The sequence below is a fragment of the Buceros rhinoceros genome, unplaced genomic scaffold, assembly GCF_000710305.1.
Source record: "Buceros rhinoceros silvestris isolate BGI_N320 unplaced genomic scaffold, ASM71030v1 scaffold9789, whole genome shotgun sequence".
Lineage (NCBI taxonomy): Eukaryota > Metazoa > Chordata > Aves > Bucerotiformes > Bucerotidae > Buceros > Buceros rhinoceros.
Genome location: NW_010430909.1, coordinates 7,399 through 21,103, shown reverse-complemented (window position 1 = coordinate 21,103; position 13,705 = coordinate 7,399). Strand labels below are relative to the sequence as shown.

The 13,705-nt window shown below is 44.1% G+C and overlaps 2 protein-coding genes across 2 annotated transcripts in view; one reads left to right on the top strand and one right to left on the bottom strand.

The window, feature by feature from the left end:
- The window catches only part of TUBE1 (tubulin, epsilon 1), a gene marked incomplete at its 5' end in the record, with an annotated part of 10,041 nt that extends 5,861 nt beyond the window's left edge, over positions 1-4,180 (top strand). Inside the window, 4 exons of the mRNA XM_010143194.1 lie at positions 708-865; positions 2,377-2,517; positions 2,684-2,858; positions 3,919-4,180. Of these exons, the coding sequence (XP_010141496.1) occupies positions 708-865; positions 2,377-2,517; positions 2,684-2,858; positions 3,919-4,077 (633 nt within the window). The remainder of the gene's footprint in view (positions 1-707; positions 866-2,376; positions 2,518-2,683; positions 2,859-3,918) is intronic.
- Positions 4,181-5,889: 1,709 nt separating this feature from the next.
- The window catches only part of WISP3 (WNT1 inducible signaling pathway protein 3), a 9,089-nt gene continuing 1,273 nt past the window's right edge, over positions 5,890-13,705 (bottom strand). Inside the window, exons 2-6 of the mRNA XM_010143193.1 lie at positions 12,598-12,737; positions 9,868-10,133; positions 9,212-9,454; positions 6,565-6,758; positions 5,890-6,171 (exon numbers count right to left, since the gene is read on the bottom strand). Of these exons, the coding sequence (XP_010141495.1) occupies positions 5,890-6,171; positions 6,565-6,758; positions 9,212-9,454; positions 9,868-10,133; positions 12,598-12,737 (1,125 nt within the window). The remainder of the gene's footprint in view (positions 6,172-6,564; positions 6,759-9,211; positions 9,455-9,867; positions 10,134-12,597; positions 12,738-13,705) is intronic.

Here is a 13,705-nt window from a genome sequence, read left to right as displayed (position 1 = left end):
ACCTGACAAGGTAAAGGTACGGGTTATTTCTCTGTAAAAGTAGTACCGCTGGAGGCGGGGGCTGCTGCAGATGTGCCGCCTGCATCAGCTCAAAGGGTACGATTGTTTTCGATTCGATGAGTCTCCTCCTTTTAAGAATTACTTACTAAATATTAAAGTATGTGGAAGTATTCAGGCTGCAGTGGTGTTGGTAATAGTCTTAGAATGGAAGTAAGACAAGGTTTATCCTCCATTGCTTAATGGAGCCCGAGGAGGTTTGCCTTTCGAGGCCAGCTGTACTACTTCATAAATGCTGACAGATCAGTGTTGCTTCTGAACTGCCTATTGCTGCAAGAAACTGCCGGTGACATACGCTTCTGGAGTATTGGCCTGCTTTTCTTTTAAACAGCTTGTCAGGAGTGCTAAGTCATGCGTGTTTTATTGGAGCCTATTTATTAAAACCGGTATTCAGCAGCTATGTCCACGTACTGACAAACAGCGCTAAAGCCTACAGTCGGGAAACAGGGTCTCACTCTTGATGATTTATTGTTCTATAATGAGACGTGTAAGTAAATAAGATACTTGCTACTGCCAAGTGTGAAGGTTTAGTTATTACACATGAACAGCTTCTTGAACACTGTGTTTTACTGTTTTGTTGTACAGAAGAGTTGAAAAATGGATGTAATGAATGTTTACATTATGACAGTAATTTACTCAATTTATAACAGTTTGTTAATTTTTTCAGCTCTGCTAGGTTTGAAGGTTCCCTTAACATGGATCTCAATGAAATCAGCATGAATTTGGTCCCATTTCCTCGCCTTCATTACTTGGTTTCCAGCTTGACTCCTCTGTATACACTGGCTGATGTTAATGTACCTTCTAGAAGGTAAGGAAACAATATTTTGGGAGCTTTTTATTTGAAGCTTCATTTCCGATTCTTCTATAGTTTTCATTAAAAAAATTTCATCCTGGCAAAGCTAAGGGTAGAAGTTCCAAAAGTTTTAAGTCTGCCACATTTTCACATTGGTCCTGATGATTTTAGGAACATCCTTTGTCCCGCTCCTCTGTAATAGTTGAGCTGGTAAACTTGAAATGTCTTTTTGTCCTATCTGCTGGGAAAATGTATTACTCGGAACCCACACCACAAATCCCTTTGAGCAGCAGTTTGCCCTTGACTTACAAAACACCGTGGAGACAAATAAGGAATTAAACTAGAGTCCTTGGGAAGTAATAGCATCTCTATGTCAGTCTGGAGATGCAGGGAGCCTTACTGTAACAAGCTGACACTTGTCAAATTTTGTGAGGCTATCCCACTGACGTGGTAGAAAAATAACCAGTGAAAATAGATTTTACTGGTTTTAGTGAATCGGGTTCAGTCAGCAAAAGGTCCAAATAGCGCGAGAGGCAGCTAAGGGTAAGTGATGGAAGTATCCAAAGTGGAGAAGAGAGCAGGACCACCCCTTTCCTTTGACAATCAGCTGGATCTCTTGAAACCGTACCCTGAGGAGACAATACAGTGCTGGAGGGAAGGTAGCAGACTGTGGGGAGACAGCCAGTCAATCATGTTTCAGCATGAGGTGGGAACACTACTGCTTTTGTCTCCTTTAGTTAGTTATGTCTTTTAATTTTGGCAGAGAGGATTTAAAAAAAAATAAGAGATGTAGATGCAGAGAGGTTGGAGCAAATGGAAAGAATAGCTTAGATGTTATGGGTCAGTAGAAACCTCTTCAAGACACCGTCTTTATGCCACAGTACAGTGGAACTTGCTTAAGGAGGTGAAGACAGAAAGAATACAATCTGTAGTGTCATCTCTTAAAGCAGTCATGCATGATGAAATTAGAATAAGTAAGCAAATATGTATGGTGTGTCTTTTCCTAAATCATTGCTCAAAACTAATACGGTTCTGTGATCCATTAATTCTTTCAAATATTGAAGTGAAACAGGCAGATAATCAGTTCTGTGAGGGTCAGCAGCACTGTGGTATTCCTTCTCAGATCCTTCACAAGCTGTGAGATTGTTCACTCAAGTTCTCATCTAATCAGACCTCAAGTAGTTAAAACCTTTTACATGTTTTTAATACTTTATTACAGCAATTTCAGGTCAATAATTACAAAGGTCTCTTGGTCTGCCCACTTCTCTGACTTTACACTCCAGAGTGGCTTGTAACAGGAGGGATGAGAGAGAGGAAAAATGGATCTGGTGTCTTTTTCAGAACATGTAATGCCGACATATGTACATTAGAGGGTTTGAATCTTTTTCCTGTTATTCATGGTCTCAGGTGAGATGTATCTTTATCTCCAGAATTTTATAAACTTTTAAACCCTGAAGGTGGGCATTCTGAAGAACTTTCCGTAGCCTGCTTCAGCAAGAGTTAGTAACTGTGTTCTTTTCACCTAGGCTGGATCAGATGTTTTCAGATGCGTTTAGTAGAGACCATCAGCTAATTCGAGCAGATCCAAAGCACAGCCTCTACCTTGCCTGTGCACTGCTTGTTCGAGGAAATGTGCAGGTTTCAGACCTTCGCAGAAATATTGAGAGGTTTGTAATGCCACACAAAGTCATCGTGGGATTTGTTATTGAAACTGCTGTCAGCTGCTTAGTTCTGAAACCTTAAATGTTAACCTTTCCAGACTGTGCATTAGCAAAGGAAACTTGAGCTCTGTGTTCTTCACATTTCCTTGGTAACTGAATCTTTGTATGGCAGGTTAAAGCCTTCCCTGCACTTTGTCTCCTGGAATCAAGAGGGCTGGAAAACGGGTTTGTGTTCCGTACCTCCTGTGGGTCATTCCCATTCCCTTCTGGCTTTAGCAAACAACACCTGTGTAAAACCAACTTTCATTGAACTCAAAGACAGGTTTATGAAGCTCTACAAGAAAAAGGTACAACTCTCATCATTGTAACGACCTTAGCCACTAATCATTAGCATCTTCTGTAATTGGGAAGCAAATCTTAGTATCAAAAAGGGACTGCTTAAAAGGAACAACCCAGTATTCTTGTGTTACTTACCAAGGAATCGTTCCAACAGCTGATGCTTAAAGTGTAAACCTCTTACTGATCTGTACCTACCAGACAATGCATTCTTCAGCTGTGAGGCAGATCTGCCTGCCAGTCTGTGGTGGGTTGACCTTGGCTGCCTGCCAGGTGCCCACCGAGCTGTTCTCTCACTTCTCTTCCTTAGCATGACACCGGGAGAAAGTACCATGAGAAGCTCATGGGTCAAGATAAGGATGAGGGGGATTGCTCACCAGTTACTGACATGGGCAAAACAGACTTGACAAATATTAATTTAATTTATTGCCAAATAATAACAGAGTAATACAGCAAGAAATGAAACAAACTGAAAACACCTTCACCTCACCCTTCTTCCTAGGCTCAGTTTCACTCCCGCTCATTCTTCACTGATCTTGGTGTCTGCAGTGCTGTTTCTCTGACATTTTTCTAACTCCTGTCTCTCGCAGCTGTTGTGAAGCATTTTTTTACCTCTCCTTAAATATGTTATTGCAGAGGCACTGCCAGCGTCACTGATGGTCTCAGCATTGCCAGCAGTGGGTCCATATTGGAGCTGGCTGGAACTGGCTCCATCCAACATGGGGGTGGCTTCTGGTACTTTCTCACAAAAGCGACCCCTGCTCCTTGCACTCCTCCCTCACTACCAAAACCGTGCCATGAAAACCCAGCACGCAGTCTGGTCACGTCTGTCTGAGAAGACAGAATGTGAAACAATGGGTGTGTAAGAAATCGGTAATATCGACTGCAATTCCATACGAGAGTGTTACTCAAGTTGCCAAGTATTTAAACAAGGGATGTCATCATATGTCTTTAAATCTATTTTCTGCAGTGCTTGCACTCCCCTCTTCTGTGCAGGCTGAATGGTACTTGGTGAGCGAAGGAATTAGGTGCCGAGATAAAGGATAACACCGAATGTTTTTATTCTCACAGGCTCACCTTCACCATTATCTGCACGTGGACGGGATGGAGCGAAGCTGTTTTTCTGAAGCCATAGCATCTTTGTCTGACCTTATAGAAGAGTACAATGAACTGGATGCCACAAAAGGGGGGCCGAGAACAGATCCATCAAGACTGAAGATAGCTGTTTGAAGAAGGAAGAACTGATATAAAAAAACCAAAAGCCCAATTCCCTCCAAGCATCCAACCACTTTAGTTAACCAGAATGAATTGCAGCATGCCAAGCTGTTGTAATTCCAAAGTGAGACTGGGACAGCGGGTTCCTCAGCTCTGAGCGGTGTTGTACTAAGTGACAGGCCCAGCCTGTCGGATTTCCAGGTACCTCAGTACGGAGGGGTGTCAGTAAGAGCACTCAGCCTAGCAGGTCAGTTTACAATTGACATACAATTACAGGGCAGTTTACAATTGACATACAATTACAGGGCAGTTTACAATTGACATACAATTACAGGGCAGTTTACAATTGACATACAGTTACAGGGCAGTTTACAATTGACATACAGTTACAGGGCAGTTTACAATTGACGTGCCATATGCTGTAAGGAGAAGAGGTTGTAGCAGCCAAAAATGTTGTTCTTCTCTCCCTGTCACCTTAAACTAAAGGCAGACCTTGCTTCACAGAAGGATCGCTGTTGCTAGATTTGTGTTTTAACAAAGAGAAGAAAAGCCCACATAGTGTTTCCAAAGATGAAAGCCGGTCTCTAATGAAACTGGTTTCTTAAGCCTTGCGGGACAGTAGCAATTTCACAATGCTCAAAGCTATGTTCCGTAGTTTTAATATTTCTGCTTACATGTTGTACGTAACTGTACTAGAGCATTCTGAGTTGCTATCAAAATAGGCAATAGCAGAAAACTCAACAAAATAAATTATGTTTCAAATATTATACTTGGAGTATTAATTAACATCTTATAATGATTCACGTTCAGGAATGCTGCATTGCACTTGATAATGAGATAATACAATATTCCTTTGAATGAAACCTGCACTTACAGTGAAGCTGTAATGACTGCTCGGAGAACAAAGTTTATATAAAGCTTAAAAGAATGCAAGTAAAATGGATGTTTTAGTGTTTGTCATTACCAGGGTAAGTAGATTTTTATATTGCAGTAAGAACTCTTACAAAATAGAATGTACAGCTATTTCCAGTTGCTGTCTCAACAGCCAGACTAGTGAACTGTTACAAACGAGAACAGATCAGTGCAGGGATTTCTTAAAGCCTGAAGTCCTTCTAGATGAGTGGAGTGGGTTGATAAGTAAGCACAATTTTCAATGTTTTTAATAAAATATTGTGGGAACATTTGTTGAGTCTTTTAAGAAAAACATTCTAAAAATAATAATAAGCAATAAGTAATTCAAGGAAATTTCCTTGAAATTTTGCATCTATTGCTGCAGGTGCCCGCTTGTTCCTTTACAAGTGCGTTGTTCATATTTGCAACACTAGAGAATGATTATCTGCTGCAAAAAGCAATCTGAGCTTAAAATTGACCTCTCTGAAACAGCACTGATGTGTTTTATTACTGTAGATACGTAGTAGAAAAAAATGTTAATTTGAGACTCTTGAACAGTAGATGGAGTATTACAGGGTGGGGGGTTTCTTTGTGATACATTAGAGCATCTGTGAATTTGTGTGTATTTGTCTTTGTGAGCAACAGCTTGTTGCCGTGGGTACAAAGCTGTCTCGCTGCGCCATTTTAATGTCTGGAAGTTCTTGTTTTGACATCAGTAGTGTTAGGTACATCCTCATTGAGAACAGATTTCCACATATAAATCCAAAGACGTTTAAGAAGATGCACTCTTTCTCGCATTTTCCAATTTTATTTAAAAAAATGCATGTTCACCCAGGTCGTTCCACTCTGAACATGGCTGCCGCAGGGGTCATGCTGCCTCTTCCGGGTGCGAACGTGCTGCTGCACTCGGTACGTTACAGTCCATGGTGTAACTTCTCATACAACTTTGAGTTCGGAAAATATGTCGCCTGGAGCACTGCAGATCCTCTGGCACACGCACGATGTTATCCACATCATCTTCCACTGGAAGAAGCCTTCATTGGGACACTCAAACTGCACAGTGATTGCTTTGGACTTATTAGGTACGCAGCACCTCCTGTCCAAGCACGCCCCACAGAAAGTTAGTCTGTAGCTTTGAGTGGTCGAGCATCCAGAAAAAACTAGTTTCTCTGCTGTAGGAAGCTGGAATGTTGGTTGACATGTTTTTCCTTTTGGAATCTTTAATATAAACACAAAGAAAAGCTTGAGTGTTTACACCTTAAAAAGAGTCTGTAAGAGAAAAACGCCACATTTACATAGAAATATCTTGGAAGTTACTCCTCCTGAAAGCTGTCTTACTTTTCTTTATCAGTCAACAAATACAAAATATGCTGAGTGACTTAGCACTAGGACAGCATTAGCGGCACTGCTATTTCTGGACGTTATATTGTCTGATATTGCACATCTGTGGTTTACTATCAAAACCTGAAGGCTGGAGGTAGAAAACAGAGAAGAGTTATTTTAAATCCCCTGAAGAAAGGAAGAAGTCATTTTATACAAGCAGTTGCTAATAATTCCACTTTTCCATTATTTCTGATATTTTCAATTAAGTCACTTTATTTTAGAAAATACCTTTATTGTCTTCAGTATATTGGTCAGACAAGGCTGGATGAAGCACAATCTCTTTTCTTTTTTCATTTCACATCTTCTGTTGTCGTTGGTCACTCTGCTGGATATGCCGATGCCACAGGTCCTGGAACAGGGGGTCCAGGGCGTTGCCTGTACCAGGCACTTTTTCTTCAGAACTAGCGGTAAACTTCTGTAAGCTAAGAGAGCGATACATTATTTATGCAGCAGAACATCCCCGGAAGGATTAACTGACAGTAAAAGGATAAGTGTTGGATTTCTGATCATGAAGGTGCTTTCGCAGGTAAAGCTAAAACCGAGGTGCAAAGTTGTACAAAACCCAGCTGAGCTGCTGTTTGCTGACGCTGACTCCTCGGACGCTAGCAAGGACTATGAAGTTGTGTGCGGTGTATGGCCCCTCCAGTTTAATGTGATGGAAGTGTTACCTGAAGAGTTACTTCTGGAATTTTTATGAAATGTCCGGGATGGAAGAGACATTGAAAGTTATTGAAGGCCAAGCACAGCTTGAAAAGGGGCGCTGAAAACAATAATGTCATTTATTTTTCTACAGGTTCTTCAGGTTTTGTTGTGCACAGTCGAATTCTCCGGTCACTTCCAGATACCACCAAAAAGCCTATTTTGGGGTGGATTAGGTGGAGTCCACTTAAAAAAACAAAATGGCAGTGCAAAAGTTCATGGTGAAACTCTGCAAAAAGCCTGACTTATGTGTAAGCTGTACACGCAGGTAAGAGCGCGGGCAGTGTTAGGAGGGTACCTGGACAGCGGACAGCAATTTAAATATCTCACTGCAGCAAGTAGATAAAAAGCCTGTCACAGATCCGCAACAAATAAGGGGAACGTAAATGGTCATTTATACTTTTTATAAAGCATGACCTATGTACATCCCAATGAATGAGGTAAATCACACTGACAAGGAAAGCCAGAAAACAAAGCGAGAGCTGTAAAGTGAAGCTTAGCACTCGCTACCCACACTGACAGAGCTTTTCCAAATAGACACTGACCCCTTGAGCCACCCATGGAATTCATGCACGAGTTCTTGTGATCCTTCTGCTGCTCTGGGGAAGGGAGGGAGGAAGACCTCCCTTGGAAACAAGAAGTTCAAGGTGTTTTTCTTTATGGGGTTTGTGTCACCTGAGGAACGGCATCCTTCAGGACATCGAGGCACCACAGGGACAGGCTATTTGGTGCCCGAATCAAGTCAAGCAGGCAGCGTGCCTTGCAAGTCGGGTGTCTTTTCTGGAGGCTATGTCGTGCAGTTGGTGTGAATTCCCGAATAAACGCTGTGAGGTGCAGCATTGCAGGGAGTGAAGGAGTCCCTGCAGGTTGGACTTCAGCTCCTGGATCCGCTGAAGTGCTACAAAGAAAGAGGCTTAATGCTGTTCCTCAGGTGTCTGAAGCAGCTCCCCACGAACCCGGTTACTGTATTTCACAGGTCAGATAGTTTGGCTGCCGGTGTTTTCAATGCGCTGTGTTCTCTCTTTGACCAGACAAGCGATGTTCTCTAAAAATGAAGTCCCTCTTCATTTGAAGTCAGTTGCCTTAAGCGTTGAGAATATTTCCGTAAAAAGGTCTCGATAGTTATAAGTATTATTTCATCAGTTTGAGGTACAGATGAGTTCTTAATTTTTGCTAACTCGCCTAACCACTGCTAACATGTTTGAAGTTGTCCAAACTGAACTTCAGATTTTGTAAGAGGGTCTGTTCATCTGCAGGTTGATTTACGTGTGTCTACCTATTTCCTCAGCAGTCTTTTATGAAGGTTTTCTGATAAGCTTTGTGATCCTTTTAGTTTTATTTTATCGATCCATGACGATGATTCAGACCATACTTTCCCCACGGTTCAAGCCCCCCCAAATAAATGGCTTGGCTTTCAGGTCCCCACGTTAGTTCTAACGCAGATGAGTTTCACCGTGGAAACGTGCATGTGCCCAGGGAAGGAGAGAGCAGAAGCACAGGCTGGGAAAGGGCCACGATAGCTGCTTCTGGCAATGGTGCTTCCTTAAAGTGAAGGAGAGAACTATGGTGTTTGCTAGCAGCAGAGCAAGGATGAGGTCAAAGGGAATATCGACTGACCCTGGCAGAACTGCTGGGTAACTCGTGTGTGCTTTTGATGAGGCTGAATAGAGAAATTGGGGAATGCTGTCCTTACAGTGACTTGAAACTGTGTGAATTTGGGAAAGCCACTAGGGCAATTTTTATCATTTTCTAATTTCTGTTGAAAGACGAGCCCTGCAACATGTTCATGTATGTATATGAAAAGTGAGACACGCGATCACCACGAAGCAGCAGGAGGTGGGACTGCTCCCAAGCTGCCAAGTGGCTGCCCACCAGCAGCCCTAATTGGTCTGATCCGATCAGTAGTAAACCTCTGCAGAAAGAGGGGTTGAAGGTAGCTTTGGCCAATTCCCTGGCGACAGAAGCCAAAAGACTTGTCATATTCATCAGGTTTAGACAAAAGAGTCCGTGACCTATGAGTAAGAGGGGTAATTGGGACAGAGCAGTCACCCTGGCAATGGCCTTCAGCAAAGGCTGAGAACTTGCCAGTGTGCTGCCTGGCTGGCTGCCGGAGCCAGGGACGCCATGGGCAGCAGGGCTCCTGCACAGAAAAGTTTACCTGCATAGCCCGGCACACCTGACATCAGTCTGTAGTCTGTTGATTGAAGCTGCTTGTGCTGTCCTGGGCCACAGGTGGATCGTCCAGGTTTCTTTCTGCCTGTGACCCTGGCGCAGGGACTCGATGCTAATCGTGGTGTGAATACAGGCGTACATCCAATTGCGCCACTGATGCACAGGCACTGGTAAAGCGGGTTAGGTTGGAAGGTCTGCCCGTTAAGGTAACGAACTCCATTGAGCTCACATCCTACAGCTACCAGATCTGCAAACGGGAAACAACAGTTACTGACGCCAGAGGAGCTCACGGTTCCTGCTCGCAGAGTGCTACAGCATGATCAACCTTTACTGCACCCACAGCTTCGAGCTCTTCCCAGCCCAAACGCTCTTGGGTTTCTTTATTTATGCCCGGTGGTAACTACACCTGACTTTAAACCAGTCATCGGCTCGTCTGCAAATAACATACTTGTGTGCCATGAGCTGGTTTCTCTAATGCGTACGCGTAAGTTTAAAGACAGTCCCAGCCCTGCTCGCAGATCCTCCGATTGGGCAGTCGGAGGACTTAGCTGGGATAAAGTGCCTAGCAGCACCAGCGAGCAGAGCTTTCCTCCAAAACCGTTCACCGTCATCGACCCACCCTCCTGGATTTCAAGAAGGGAACGTGAAAGAACAACTTACATGCACACACGCCTGTTTCATACCTAGGCTCGTCTTCCGAGTAGTCGCAGTAGAGGCCTTTGTGGGGATCACAGATGTCGGCTTCATTGCAGCTCTCTCCTGACTGCTTGGCACAGACCTTACAGCAGCCACAACCATCCTTCACCAAGCTTACCCCTGGGATGCAGGTTGGTGCAGGTGGGCATCTGCATGGCCAGTGACACACCTCCTTGCGCTGCTGGACTTCACCAGTTTCTGAAGGTTTTTCTCCAGGTTTCACTGGTGGACTGTGGAAAAACTTAGACACAGTGGGATGTTTTGAGAACTGAATGCATTAGAGGTAGCTGGGATAGCATGAGAAGAAGCGGGGGATGGAAAAATGGTGAAGTTGCATGAAGAAACGTAGTCTTTCTCATCTCACACGATCCAAAAAGTGGGAGTCTGTGAGGTTTAGGTAGGAGGCAAAGGACCAATTTCATCAGGCACTGTAATGCACTGAGGTAACATTCCACCTGGGAGCTTGGCCTACCGCTTGCATGGAACACAATTCATCCACTTTTCATACAATCATAGAATGGTGTGGGATGGAAGAGATCTTCAAAGGTCATCTGGTCCAACCCCCCTGCAGCGAGCAGGGACATCTTCAACTAGATCGGGTTGCTCAGAGCCCCAACAGCCAACCTGACTTCGAATGTTTCCAGGGATGGGGCATCTACCACCTCTGGGCAACCTGTGCAAGTGTTTCACCACTCTCATCATAAAAAATTTCTTCCTTATATCGAGTCCAAATCTCCCCTCTTTTAGATTAAAACCATCACCCCTTGTCCTGTTGCAACAGGCCCTGCTAAAAAGACTGTCCCCATCTTTCTAATGAATGCCCTTTAAATACTGAAAGGCCCTGAGAAGGTCTCTCTGGAGCCTTCTCTCATCCAGGATGAACAACCCCTACTCTCTCAGCCTGTCCCCATGGCAGAGATGTTCCATCTCTCTGATCGTTTTTGTGGCTTCCTCCGGACCTGCTCCAACAGGTTCTTGTCTTTCCTGTGCTGAGGACGCCAAGGCTGCACGCAGCACTCCAGGTGGGGTCTCACGAGAATGGCCACACTTCTCTTGATGCAGCCCAGGATATGGTCAGCCTTATGGGCTGTTCGTTGTGGTGGCTTCCTCCGGACCTGCTCCAACAGGTTCTTGTCTTTCCTGTGCTGAGGACGCCAAGGCTGCACGCAGCACTCCAGGTGGGGTCTCACGAGAATGGCCACACTTCTCTTGATGCAGCCCAGGATATGGTCAGCCTTATGGGCTGTGAGCGCACATTGTTGGCTCCTGTTTGGCTTTTCATCCACCAGCACCCTCAAGCCTTCTCTGCAGGGCTGCTCTCAATCCCATCATCCCCCAGCCTGTACTGATATTGAGGATTGATCCAACCCAGGTGCAGGACCTTGCACTGGCCTTGTTGATCCTCATAAGGTTCAACACCTATGAGGCCCACTTCTCCAGCTTGTCCTGGTCCTTCTGGATGGCATCTCATCCCTCAGGTGTGTCAACTGCACCACTCAGCTTGACATCATCTGCAAACTTGCTAAGGGTGCACTTGATCCCGCTATGTCATCGATGAAGACATTAAACAGCACTGGTCCCGGAACGGACTCATGAGGGGCATCACTCGTCACTGATCTACATCTGGACATCAAGCCACTGACCACTACCCTCTGGATGAGACCATCCAGCCAATTCCTCATCCTCCAAACAGTCCACCCATCAAATCCATGTCTCTCCAGTTCAGAGAGAAGGATGTTGTGGGGGACTGTGTCAGAGACCTTTCCTTTGCCTTCAGTAGAACAAAACTTGTCATAGAGAGCTAAAGTGGGGGAAAAAATGTATTTATTTTAAACATTCCTTCCCACAAACCTCCTATCAAATTAATTAGCTTTTGATTCCTGACCTGCTTGATAGCCAGCCACTGCCCTGTGTGCCGCTTCTGACAGAAAATGCCTAGTAAACCCCCTTGGAGTGTTACTTCTGCTCCAGAATTTGAGTCGCTCTTTGAGAAGGAGCGTTATAGTATTCACAGATTCTCTTGCGCTGGACACAAAAACTGCATCTCATAAGTGGGGCTCGTAGTTGCACTGAGCTTAATAGGTCATTTCCTAAGAGTGCAACTGTTCAGATGAGTAGGTGTTCATCGAATCCAGGGCTTGCAGGGCAAAGACTTGTCTCTAAATATCAGCAGTAGGAAGTCACCATCTAGCCAGAATTTAGTTACCCACATCCTGCCTCAGAATTCATGCTTTTTGGTTTTTTAAAGAAAAAGAAGTCCTAAGTAATTCTTGATGGTTTTATTTTTCAGAGGCATGGGGGAAGATTCAGTCAGCACCAAGTGTGAAAGGATCTACTGGAGATTGCTCTCTTCCACCCGCTTTTTGTGAAGAATTACGTATCAAACGTAACAGTGTAGATCTTAGCATAAATCTCTCCGTGCTGCTGATTGATTGATTGCAGCAGAAATGCAGATCGTGATACAGTTGTTCGTCGTGGATGACTGGATCCATAGTTAAGTGGGGGCACAGACAGCGCTTGGCCTCTACTACAATGTGAGCTTGGGAGCTGCTCTCATCAAGCAGCTCTGACTTCCCACAGAGCAAGACAGAAAGACAAGATCCAGCCCTTCATCAGATACCAGTATCACCATCTAACCTGGGGGAAAAAAATGAATATATAGCCTATAATTTCTCTGGGCACGTGAAGACCCACCTATCAGTTTCCCTGAGTTTCTCCAAACGGCTGGGCTCTGCTGAGGTAGAAACCACCTCCAGCAGAGACGCTGAGGGAAAGCCGGGGAAGTGGTCATCTGGCTGGGTTTCCTTGCAGTTCAACGGGCGAACTACAAGTATCTGCAGAATTCAGCATTTCATATGGCAGATCCCACAAAAGCTCTCGCAGCATAATTGAGCTGGCCCTAATTGCGTGTGGTGGTAAACGACCTTTTAAAAGGCTTTTTTCTGCCACTAATTTTCATTTTTCATGGTCATTTACATCTATACTCACTTACAATATCTTAATCCACAGCTGCTAATGAAGCTCCAAAGTAGCAGCTTCCAAGCGCCTTTGGCTGAATGGATTTTACGATACATATTAATTCACAGAGGGAATTCGTGGAATAAACGCGTATTAAGCAAGACGTTATGCGGGGGACAGTTTTATAAACGTGTTATTTTGTTAACCATTTGCCGATAAGGGCTTTCTTCCAATCCTGCGTACCTAAATGCAGCAATACTACAGAATTACTAACTTACAAATACTTTTTCTAGGCAGCTAAGCCTTTCTTACAGACCATAACATTAATTTGATGACCGTGTGCGTCGGAGCGTACAGCTTCTTAAAGGCTTGTTCTGAAAACAAGAGGCGCACGTGTTCCTTTGCGTTCAGCGGTGTTCAAGACCGTGTGGCTGGTTTAGGAAACACTTTCTTGCTGTTTTGTTTTCACTGGGAAAAGCACAAATGTAGTATCAACAAATTTTCCCTGGTTAATAAAATGTTAGAATCACCTCCATACATTTTAAACACCCAAAAATGTGATAATCTTCAGATTTTTCTGTTAAGAATTCTTTTTTTTTTTTTTTCTTTTTTTTTTTTTTTTTTTTTTAGCAGAGTGTTGTTATGAGGCACTTGGCCACGTGCCAGCCACGTGAGGTTATGCGGCTTAAATCAGAGAGTGCGCTTCCAAACGGGTACGCGCGACGGGAAATAGTCCGGGTGCTTCAGGCAGCGGATTTCGCTTGTATTACAAACTGAAGTGTGCGTTAAACCTACAGAATTCTGCCTAAGCGAGTGGCGCTTTTTCTCTCTCTCTTTTTTTTAG